Source organism: Tamandua tetradactyla, chromosome 19, assembly GCF_023851605.1.
Source record: "Tamandua tetradactyla isolate mTamTet1 chromosome 19, mTamTet1.pri, whole genome shotgun sequence".
Classification (NCBI taxonomy): Eukaryota; Metazoa; Chordata; class Mammalia; order Pilosa; family Myrmecophagidae; genus Tamandua; species Tamandua tetradactyla.
In genome coordinates this window covers 37,441,300-37,453,924 of record NC_135345.1, presented here as the reverse complement: position 1 = coordinate 37,453,924, position 12,625 = coordinate 37,441,300, and the positions used below count along the sequence as shown (strand labels likewise).

Sequence of the window (12,625 nt, the reverse complement as noted above, 5' to 3'; positions counted from 1 at the left end):
AAAGACAGGAGAGAGGAGTTTGGAGAAGAGTATAGAAGGTAAGACTATCAGTAAGCTTAAAGATAGAGAAAAATAATAAGATATGACATATAAAATTCAAAAGATAAAATGTTAGAAGAAAGTACTACCTTTACAGTAATAACATTAAATGTTAATAAATTAAACTCCCCAATCAAAAGACATAGACTCAGGGTACATGGGTGGTTCAATGGTAGAATGCTCACTTTCAGTGTAGGAGACCTGGGTTCAATTCCCAGACCACATACCTAAAAAGGAAAAAAGAAAAAAAAAAGGCATAGACTGGCAGGATGGATTGAAAAACTGGACCATCTATATACAGTCTACAAGAGACTCACTTTACCCAGGGACAAAAGTAGGTTGCGAGTGAAGGGTTGAGAAAAGATATTTCACTCAAACAACAACCAGAAAAGAGTGGGTGTAACTATAGTAAATTCTGACAAATTAGGCATCAAATGTAAAGCAATTAAAGAGAAAAGGAAGGGCACTGTGTATTGATAAAGGAAGAATTCATCAAGAAGACATAACAGTCATAAATATTTATGCACAGAACCAGAATGCCACAAAATACATGAGGCCATCACTGATAATACTGAAGGAAGAAGTAGACGCCTCTACAGTAATAGTTGGAAACTTCAATACACTGCTCTCACCAAAGGATAGAACATCTAGACAGAGGATCAGTAAGGAAATAGAGATTTTGAATAATACAAAAAGTGAACCAGACTAAACCGACATTTACAGAACATTACACCCCACAATAGCAGCATGCACATTTTTCTCAAGTGCTCATGGATCATTCTCAAGGATAGACTATATGTTGGGTCACAAAACAAGTCTCAATAAATTAAAAAATACTGAAACTATACAAAAAACTTTCTCAAATCATAATAGAATAAAGTTGGGAACCAATAACAGGTGAGAGATTTGAAAATTCACAAATTTATGGTGCCTAAATGGCATACTCTTAAACAACTGGTTGATGAAGGAAGAAATTACAAGAGAAATCAGTAACTATTTCAAGGCAAATGAAAATGAAAACACAGCATATCAAAAGTTGTTGGATATAGCAAAGGCAGTGCTGAGAGGAAAATTTATTGCCTTAAATGTCTATATTGGAAAAGAAGAAAGCAAAAATCAAGGAATTTTAACTGTTCACCAGGAATAACTAGAGAAACAACAGCAAACTAACCCCAAAGCAAACAGAAGGAATGAAATATAATGATTAGAGGATAAATAATGAAATTGAGAATATGAAAATAATAGAGAAAATCAACAAAACCAGATAAATAATGAAATTGAGAATATGAAAATAATAGAGAAAATCAACAAAACCAGAGGTTGGTTCTTTGAGAAAATCAATAAAATTGATGGACCCTTTCCTAGGCTGACAGAAAAAAAGAGTAAGAGAGAGGATGCAAATAAATAAAGTCAGAAATGGCAGGGGGGACGTAACTATTGACATTGTAGAAAAAAAGGAGATGATGATAGGATACTATGAGCAACTAAATGCTAACAAATTATACAACTTAGATTAATGGACAGATTCCTAGAAAAGCATGAACAAGGAACATTGACTCCAGAGGAAATAGGTGACCTCAACAAACTTACCACAAGAGATTGAATCAGTCATCAAGAAATTCTCAAAAACAGCCCAGGACCAGAAGGTATCACATGTGAATTCTACCAAGCATTCAAAGAAAGAATTAGTACCAATTCTGTTCCTATTCTTCAAAAAAATGAAGAGGATTAAAAACTACCTAATTCATTCTATGAAGCCATAATGCAAAAGCCAGAAAAAGATACTACAAGAAAATAAAATTACGTACTAATCTCTTTAATGAATATAGGTGCAAAAATTCTCAACTAAATACTTACAAATCAAATCCAGCAGCACATTAAAATAATTATACACCATGACCAAGTGGGATATATTCCAGATATGCATGGCTGGTTCAACACAAGAAAATCAGTTAATTTAATGTAACACCTCAATAAATCAAAATGGAAAAGGCACATATTCATCTCAGTTGATGCCAAAAAAAGCATTTGACAAATGACATGATACTATATGTCATGTTATCTGCAAACAGTGAGAGTTTTACTTCTTCCTTTCCAATCTGGATGCCTTTTATTTCTTTGTCTATTGCTCTAACTAGAACTTCCAGCACAATGTTGAAAAGCAATGGTGAAAATGGCATCCTTGTCTTGTTCCTGATTTTAGAGGGAAAACTTTCAGACTTTCCCCATCACAGATAATGTTAGCCATGAGTTTTTCATATATTCCTTTTATCATGTTGAGGCTGTTCCCTTCTATTTGTATCATTTGAAGTGTTTTAATCAAGAAAAGATGTTGAATTTTGTCAAATGCTTTTTCGGTATGATGACCATACTAGTGGGTGTGAGATGACATTTCATTGTCAGTTTGATTTGCATTCCCCTAATAGCCAGTGAAGTTGATCATCTTTTCATATGCCTTTTAGCTATTTGTATTTCCTCTTTTGAAGCACAAATAGCTGTTTGTTCATGTCTTTTGCTCATTTTTAATTGAGATGTTCTTTGTTGTTGAGTTGTAGAATCTCTTTATGTATTCTGGATATTACACCCTTATATCTGATATGTGGTTCCCAAATATTATTTCCAATTGTGTGGACTGCCTTTTGCTTTCCTGACAAAATTATATGATGTACAATACTATTTAATTTTGAGGAGATCCCATTTATCTATTTGGTTTTTCATTGCTCGCATTTTGGGTGTAAGGTCCAGAAAACTACCTCCTAATCACAAGATTTATAAGATATTTTCCTACATCTCCTTAAAAATTTTTATGTTCTTAGCTCTAATGTTTAGGTCTTTGATCCATTTTGATTTCATTTTTGTATAGGGTGTGAGATATGGATCCCCTTTCATCTTCTGCATATGGATATCCAGTTCTACAAACACCACATACATATGATGGAATATTATGTATGCGTAAGGCAGAAAAAAATTATGAAGCATGTAGCAATGTGGATGAATCTTGAGAACATTATGCTTAGTGAAATTAGCCTGAAACAAAAGGGCAAATACTGTATAATCTCATTAATATGAACCACCATTAATGAGTGAATTTTAAGAGTTAAAATTAAGAACATGGGTTATCAGGAGATAGAGGGTAGAGATTGGGCACTTGGTTTTGAAGGAATATGGAATTCTCAACAGGGCTGATTGTAAAGATCCAGAGCTTGATAGCACAGTGCTGTCTAATAGTAATGCAATAAAATAAGTACACTGAACAAAGGTGAGTGTGAATGTGGTTAGAGATAAGAAATGGAGTGATGTATGACACCAGAAGAAAAGATAGAGGATAAAGACTGAGACGGTATAACTTAGCGATGCCTAGTGTAGACAATGATGGTGATTAAATTTACAAATACAAGAGTGTTTTGCATGAAGGAGAGCAGATGAATGTCAGTATTTCAAGGAGTTGAAAATAAAAAAATACAACCAATGCATTCTAGGGTCTGTAGTCACAGTAACATTGTAATATGCTTCCATTGAAGGTAACAGGTAACATGCAAAGCTAAATGTCAGCAAGTAGGGAATATGGGGGAGGGGTATGGGATTCTTTGTGAAAGAAAAGGAAATGTCCTTATATAGATTGTGTTGGTGAGGTGTGGCTATGTGTTTATGCCAGGAACCATTGATTTTTTAATTAGGTTAGATTGTATGATGTGTGAATAAAACTGTTTAAAATTGAACAGAGAGGTTTAAGTCCTGGAGAAAATGCAGAGAAAGAGATAAACCTATTCACTGTTTGTAGGGAAGCAGAGTGGTGCAACTTCTCTGGAGGGCAGTGTGGTGGCTCCACAGGAGGCTAGGTTTGGGGTTGCCACATGATCCTGCAACCCTTCTGCTAGGCATATACTTGGAGAAATGAGAGCAGGGATACGAATGGACATTTGTATTCTGGTGCTTAAGGTAGCAGAGGTCATGTTTTGTAATGGATGGAGGTTGTCTAAGGGTACATTGAGGAATAAAAGGGAAAACTGTGTTGTATACATACAGTGGACTACTGAGTGGCTTCAAGAAGGAAAGAAATTGTGAGGCATGTAACTAGGTGAATGAATCTTAAGGGCGATATGAATGAAATAAGTCAGAAACAAAAATATTATCATGACTCACTCATATGGAGGACTAACTAATATACAAAAACTTGGAGAATTGAAATGAAGAGCATAGGTTATTTAAGACCTCTTGTTCCTAGATTGTAAGCTCTTACAGCAGTCACATTGATTCTGGAGTTGTAACTGTTATTTCTAAATTCTTAGATACTGAGCTATTTGTATATAACCTGATCATCCTCTGGAACTTCGAGTATTTGTGTGACATCTGAAACTCAGAGTTAGAGCTCTGAAGCTATGAAAGTCAGCATTACCCCATACAGCAATTGTTAAAAACAGTTGAAAAAGTGATCAGAGCTCAAGTAGAAATATGAATGAAGCTGATCTGAATAGGACTAAGTAAAATCATATTAAAGAATAAAGGATGATGTTGACTGTGTTTTAAAACTTCAATTTCTGTGTGAGACCAAAGGAAGAGATGTCCATTGTTGTTAATTTATATTTTTGTAGAACACTATCTAATTTAACTTGTATGGCCTCTTTATTTGAACACCATAATTACATAGAATCTGAATAGGGAGTGAGATCTTGTTGGTTTGTACAGGTTAGTGTGATTCCCTGATACATCCCAGAGTAATTTGAATAGAAAATAAAAAATTATATATTTGTAAAGTTCCCTTGAGGGACTGGGAAGAACGGAGGAAAAAATAAAAACTTTCCCACCTGGAGAGTTCTTGAAACTCTCACAAGCATTGACCCCCAACCAAAGAAATGAAACTTAGTTTCATTAGCTGCAAAAGTGAACTAAGCTTCAGAATCACCCCCAGAGAACTACTTTTGTTACTCAGATCCGACCTCTCTTTCTCTCTCTGAATGCCACCTTGTCAGGTTAACTCATTGCCCTCCCTCTACATGGGATATGACTCCCAGGGGTATAAATCTCCCTGGCAACATTGAAGATGACTCCCATGGCTGAGCCAGAACCCAGTATCATGGGATTGAGAAAGCCTTCTTGACCAAAAGGGGGAAGAGTGAAATGAGACAAAATAAAGTTTCAGTGGCTGAGAGGTTTCAAAAAGAGTTGAGCAGTTGTTTTGGAGGTTATTTTTATGCATTATATAGATATCCAGTTTTAGTTTTTAGTATATTATAATAACTAGACAGAATTCCTGAAACTGTTGAACAGTATTGTAGTGGCTTTGATTCTTGAAGACAACTGTATAACTATATAGCTTTTACAGTGTAACCGTGTGATTGTAAAAACCTTCTGGCTGATGCTCCCTTTATATGCAGTATGGACAGAGGAGTATAAAAATAAGGAAAAAATAAATAAATAATAAGGGGGGAGAAGGGGTAAAATAATTGGGTAGATTGCAATACTAGTGGTCAATGAGAAAGAGGGATAAGGGATATGGGATATTTGGGGTTTTTCGTTTTATTTTTATTTCTTTTTCTGGAGTGATGCAAATGTTGTAAAAATGATCCTAGTGATGAATACACAACTATGTGATGATACTGTGAACCTTTGATTGTAGACTTTGGATGGACTAAATGGTCCATGAAGATAGCTCAATAAAAATATTTTTTTAATAAAACATTGACATATATAATATAAAAATTTTAAGCACCAAAGGAAAAGTAACAATAAACAAGAATAATCCTTTAATTGAAGAAGAAAAAAGCCTAACAAAAAATGCTTATTTCTCATTTCATTTTAAGCTAATAAAATTTAAGACTGTAAATTTTTTACACACATGGTATATGCCAGTAGTTCTTAATCATAGTTTGTCACAAGTACTTTGTTACTACTACTGATTAAACTTATGAAAACTTCAAGTATTGCTGTGTATAAAGACTCTCCATATCTATGAGAGGTATGTCTCACTTGTTGGTATTGTAATGTGCTTTCTTAATTGAGGATGGGGTAGGGAAGTTGCATACTTACAGCCCCTGGAGGATCTGCACGAAAGAAGCCAATTGATTGTTCTTCTGTCCTCATGTTGCAGCCTGATTGAGCGTTTCATTACAGATTTGTGAAATGCCTTATTGGTAATACCTTATTGATAATACCTATTGATAATGCCTTATTTGGGGATTGAATCTAGTTTCTCACAAAAGGCATGTTAAAGTCCCAACCCCTGGTTCTATGGGTGTGAACCTACCTGTAAAAAAGAACTTTGAAGATCTTATTAATTAAGGCAAGCTCAAACCAAATGAGGGTGGGCCTAAACCCATATGACTGAAGTTCTTCTAAGTGAAGGAAATTGAACACAGAAAGAGAAGCCACAGGAAGCAGCCAGAAGCTGGAAGACAGCTGGAACTTAGAAGAGAAAGGAGACGAAACCACCAGATATATTACCATATGATGGAAAACCAATAAAGCTCAATGATTGTCATTCAGCCAGAAGATATTGATCCTGGTTGGAAATGAGCCTTTTAGCCTCTGAAACTGAGACAACAAATTCATACTTTTAAGCCAACCCATTGTATTTGTATTAGCAGCTAGGGAACTAAGATACCCACCCCTCTCCAAATGAAGGTCTCCCACATTATTTTCCAGAAAAATAGGATGGGTTTGTTTTTTATTTTTTGTTTTCTAATTAGTCAAGGCTCTTCGGAACTATTAAATACAAAAATATTATTCATTTTTTCATGTCGTATTTAAAAAGAGGTCGAATCAGTGTTATTTTTTGGCAGTTTACCTTTCTTTGTTCATGAAGAGGAAGAGTTACATTATTTATTTTATTTCAGCCTATGATTCTTAGCTAACACTTAAAATCAGAAGTTAAATTAATAATCATAATAATAACAACTTAAGTTATTAAGTAGTAGTAATAGCAGCAGCTAATGTTCAAGTGGTTACCCTATGCTCAACTGAGTTCTGTACATTTCACTTGTATTATCTCATTGTATCTTTATAATAATACTGTCAAATTGGTACTATTATTATTCCCACTTATAGAAGAAAAAATTCAGCCACAGAGATATTACATAACTTGCTTATGATCACATAGTAAATGACTGAGTCAGAATTCATACCCAGATATCTAACTCCAAAAACCCTATGAAACAGTTCACGTAGGAAACCTAAAAGTTTAACGTTATTTTAGCTTTAGTTGTCTTAGTTTCCTTGGCTGGTCAAGGAAGTATCTTGTAATGGGTTGGTATAAAAAACAGAAATTTATTAGCTCACAGTTTTTTGTTTGTTTTTTATTAATTAAAAAAAATTAACACAACATTTAGAAATCATTCCATTCAGCTCACAGTTTTGAGGCTAAAGAAAGTATAAATCAAAGAATCATTAAGGCAATGCATTCTTCTTGAAGACTGTCATGCTGGGGCTGGCTGCTGGCAATCCTTGGTCGTTGACTTCTTTGTCCCATGGCAGTCCACATGGCAGCCTCTCTTGGCCTCTTAAATCTCTTCTGTTGAATTTCAACTACTTCTGTGGCTTTTTCCGTCTCTTACTGAATTTCATTCTGCTTATAAAGGACTCCAGTAATAGAATTAAACTCATCCTGATTGAGGTGAGCCACAAGTTAACTGAAGTAACCTCATCAAGAGGACCTACTTAAAATGGGTTCATACTCACAGGAATGTATTAAGAACATATTTTTCTGGCATATACATTGCTCCAAACCACCACAGTGGTTTTGCTGTGTTTTCATTTAAATAGTACTGAATATTTTTGAATATAGCTGCATAAAATTCATTTTTTATGGTGTTTTCCCACAAAGTGATGTAAACTTTAAAATCAGCCACAAGGAAACCTATTCTTGGGGAAGTGACTCTTACAGATAGCTTATTTTTGCACGTGAGAGGAAGAAGAATCTCATACCCCTTAATGGAATATGTTTTGAATAGAATCTGTATGTTCTTGAAAGGATCATTCCACATAGTCGAAGATAACTTTTATAGATTTGTTGGCCATGATTGAAAGCTTGTCTGAATGATAATACTCTTTAAAAACATTGACCTTTTAAAAAAGAAATTATAGTTAATTATTAAGTATTAAAAAGTTGTAGTTTTACATTTGTAGGAATAAATGACTACAACTGATAACTTAATTTTTACGTAAGAGCAAATGAATGAAAGACTTAGGAATTAAAACTCAAACTACTATTATTATCAGCCCATGATTTTATTTTGCTGCTTTTTTTTCACATTGCACATCTCTCCTTTTTAATATCTTCAAGTCATTGGCAATGTTAACTTTTCAAGAGCTATTACAGTAAATAAAAAGGGACAAAATCCTTCAACTTATTTGTATGAGGATTTGGCTATGATTTTGGCAGTTGCTATTAATAAATGTGGTCTTGTATAAATTTAAAAAATAATTTACTGAGACAGGAGTAGAAACAAACTGGAAAGTGTTTTTAAAGAGAATATGTGTTAATCAGAGATAATTTATGAATGCTCACTAACAACAGATTAGGGTAATATACACTGGAAGGTTTATTTTGTTTCCTGAGTTTGCCTACATAGAAAAGTTAATTAAAATGTTTTCAGACTTGATTTACATAAGAAGTGAGAGGTTTCCAAGAATATTACAACTAGACTGTTAATGTGTAAAAAAAGCAAATGGGTAAAGGGGGTCATTAAAAGTTGCAAGTGCTAATAAACAAACACCTTTTAGTCACAAGAATAAATTTAAGTACACTAATTTAATTGGCTTACTTAAAAAACTTTATTTTCAAACATGGTGGCTGAGACAACATGTTACAGGCTTCACAATGCTCTAGTTTAGTGAACTTTTTGAAGAAATTCTCTAGGAAATAAAAATACCCAAAGAGAGTTGTAATAAGTGAACAGTAAAGTCAGCCTACCAAATGGGCAGATTTCTTTTTATAGATCTTTTCTGTTGGGAACTTTGTCATTCCCAGTAATGCATATTCAGTTTAAGAGCTGAAAGTGAGAAAGATTTCTTTCTGATATTGCTGATCTCCTGTCAAGTTATTTCACTTGTATTCTCTTGGGACAGGATATGCTATAAGGTAATGAGTTTGCATACCAGGAGTGGCTTGGGAAATCAGTTGCATTATTTCAAGCCCTCAATATATTGCCAAAAGGACTTCAAAATATAGACAGTCCTGGACTTATCAATGTCCTGTGTAAATGAAGACTGGCTACTATGGGGACAATGGTTCCCATTCCCAAATATGAAAGTCATATCTTGCCTATGTTCCTGGCATGGCTGCCACTTACCTACCACACTGCCTTGCTCAAGGCTTCATCCAAGGGGATACCAGGCTGAACTGATGCGGGGACACGAACCTTAGACGCTATCTGACTTACCGTCTGATAAAGGTACTACATACATTCCTAATAGTCATCTCTCCTCTCTGTGAATATTTCAATAATGGGGTACTTACCTCATAAAACAACCTATTCCATATAATGCAATTCAAATCGTTAAACTATTCTTCTTTAAAATTCAGTAAAGTGGCAAGCTACAAAATCAATATCCAAAAATCAGTTCCCAGTTGGAGTTAAAAAAGAAAATGCATAAACTACCAGAAAATGATCTTAATACGAATGGAGGCTTTTTGATGAAAATCACAGTACTTCACTGGTAAAAATAAAAGAAAATTTGATGTTAAGTCTACTTTTTGAAATTGATTATAAGTTTAATGTAATTCTTCTCAAAATTCCAAAGGGGATTATTTTTTGAATTTAGCAAGGACATTTGGTGATTCACCTCAAAGAATAAATAGATAGAATACCTGCACACATGTTGGGGGATTAAAAGAAACACCATGAATTTCTTTACAGAAATGTGCATGCATTTGAAAACAGCTGTCCCAGACAATGCTGGAGATGTAATAGAATTATGTAACATGTGGCATAGACAACATACTGTATTTTTAAAATATGAAAAAATTATGAATTATGATACACAACTGGCCCCACGTGTTTTGAATAAAGAATCATGGACCCGTGTGTGTGTGTATTGATGTTGTGTGTATACACATACACATATAAGCATATATATCCAGAATTGTTATTTACATTTATAGCTGTAAGTAAAACAATCTTAGTTAACTAAAACCTTAATATCACATGTATAAAACATTGAAGAAGCTATTCTGAATAGCCTGTTAACACTTATAGAAAATAGAAGGAAATTTATTAAATTTATCTAATTACATATTATTTTGTTTTATTTACAGAGCAGTAAACATGACAAAACGATTTCTCTCAGAACAGTGAAATTTTATCTTGGAGTAAAAAAGAAAACGAAGCCCCCAACAAGGTAAAGTTTAAAAGGGAAAGATTATGAAAGAACAAAATTAATGGAAAATATATCTGAGAATTGAGGGATCAGAGGCCTTGGCACAAATTTGTTGTATGTTGTTTTAATTTAGTTTAATTTAATTTAGACACACACAAAAAAAACTTTAGGTTGATTTTTCTTTGGCACTTTTTTGGTGACTGCATTTTCCCCTATAAAGGGCCTAGAAATTCCAGGAGGGTTTACCTGCTGGGAATCAGCAGGTTCCTCTACATTCCACTCCATCAGCAGTCACAGCCTGCAGGCTAGGTAGAATATTCCAGGCAGGTCTACACATAGGAAAGCAACAGCTATCTGGACTCATGGTGCTTTCCTTTTAGGGTAGCCTTCTAATTTGCCCGTTCCTGTTGTAGACATGTTCAGTTCAAGTAGCTGAATTTGGTACTAAACACACAGGAAATAGATACTAAAGAGGAAGTGGACTACTTTTCAAAGTTGTGTGCCTCTTTAAAACTTGAATCACCTAGCATTTGATTTATGCCATATTTTCTTTTCACAAATCACCTTGATTAGTCACTAAAGGTTTGCTCTAATACTTTTCTCAATATCATGAGACATAATTTTAATAAACTGTATAAGCTTATTTCTGAATCTGTTACTGAAACCTTACCTTTGCCTCCGTACTTTAAGTCAAGCAAATATACCTGTGTTTCAACTGGCACATTCTTTAAATTCCCCTTATATCAGTAGGTCAGTATATCTTTACTCAGCCAAAAGACTTTTTCCAGTAGATTTTCCTTCTGCTCCGTAACGCTGTGGCTCCATAATGCCTTGCCTTTCTCCTCTCAGTCTATTTAAATTTGTACCCAAATCCTTCAATATTTAACATTCACCTAATAAGAATTGAATTTTCACTCATGGAAATATTTTGTGTATTCCCACCATTAAATATTGCCTCCTTACCATTGAATCTCAGTCTTTGTAAAATTTGTCATTTTTAATGTGTGTGTATGTTGTGTTTTCTTTCCAATGTGATGCAGTTGGGGATTGACAGCATATTCTGAAAAGCATCACTGGTAAGTTAACAGCTCACAACTTTTGAATTTGATGTATTAGTATAAATTCATTCAGAAACTAATTTTATTATTTGGCCAATAGAACTGCAGGCAGGAAATGTTTCACCTAATAAGCAAAGTTAAAATCTTGTCTAAGAACAGAAACATAGATTCATATCAGGGTTCCAGTCTTTTCCAATCCCATGTATCCCATTCACCAATGCCTCATAAGAGAACCTTTGTCTGATTTCTTCTATGATTATTATATGAATATAGAACCCCAGTTAAGTTGAAAAGAGGCATATCTTTATCTCAAGTCTATTCTTTCTATTTAGATGCCTTTTCCCATTTGTTTCACCAGAATCTAGCCAATTTCCCTGGAGATTGCACTATGTTTCTCCTCCTTCACCTACCAGCAGCTAATCGGTTAAAAGTCATACCAGTTCTGCCTCCCCAGTTATCACTTTGATCCACCCAAAGCCTTCTAACCTCAGGGCCATGCCTTCATTTACAGACTCATTTTCATCTGCCTGGATTATTCTAGGAATCCCTAACTGCTCTTCATGTCTCTGACTTTACTTTTGGTTTCAAGTACTTTCTCCACCCATCTACCGAAGAGACTTTGCTAAAATGTACAGTGTTCCTCTCCTGCTTTAAAACTTTACTGTGAGTCTGTATCACCTACATGATAAAGCACAAAATTTTTAGTATGGCATGCAAGGTCTTTTATCAGCTTTATCAGCTTCATCTCCTGTGACTTTCCCTTTTTTACATAATGGCAAAACTACCTTTCATTCACTGTATGTTCCTTGCTGCTTTGTATCTGCGTGCTTTGTATGTGGTCCCTTTACTGAACCAGCTTTCCTCCTCTTCATTCTATGCTGCTCCCTCCCCTGTCACTTCCTCCTCGCTCTGCTGATGTAGTAGACTCACAGACACCGGCTGTTCTTACTTCCAACCACAGCTCATGTGCCCCAGAACTCGTGCCATATGTCACTAACCTCTATTATTTCTTTCTTCTTTGTACCTACCGTATTTTGTACACCTTGATACATAACTAAAAGGTTTGTAGGAAGAAATTTTCTTGGACCAGGTTGTAAGAAGGGACACTGTCTCCATTAAAATCTACTGGAGGAAGAAAGAATTTATTGAATAATGTCATTTCAACATTTTCAATTGAATTATTTTAAATCATGCAGTAATAGGAAAATTCATTA

General features: G+C 34.5%; 1 protein-coding gene across 6 annotated transcripts in view; it reads left to right on the top strand.

Moving 5' to 3' along the window:
- Positions 1 to 12,625, top strand: part of ARAP2 (ArfGAP with RhoGAP domain, ankyrin repeat and PH domain 2) — a 267,935-nt gene that overhangs the window by 241,406 nt on the left and 13,904 nt on the right. For 5 of the 6 annotated variants that reach the window (XM_077136560.1, XM_077136561.1, XM_077136562.1 and 2 more), the window contains 2 exons: positions 10,292 to 10,374; positions 11,394 to 11,429. In XM_077136560.1, the coding sequence (XP_076992675.1) occupies positions 10,292 to 10,374; positions 11,394 to 11,429 (119 nt within the window). The remainder of the gene's footprint in view (positions 1 to 10,291; positions 10,375 to 11,393; positions 11,430 to 12,625) is intronic. The other variant, XM_077136563.1, reaches the window with a different exon arrangement.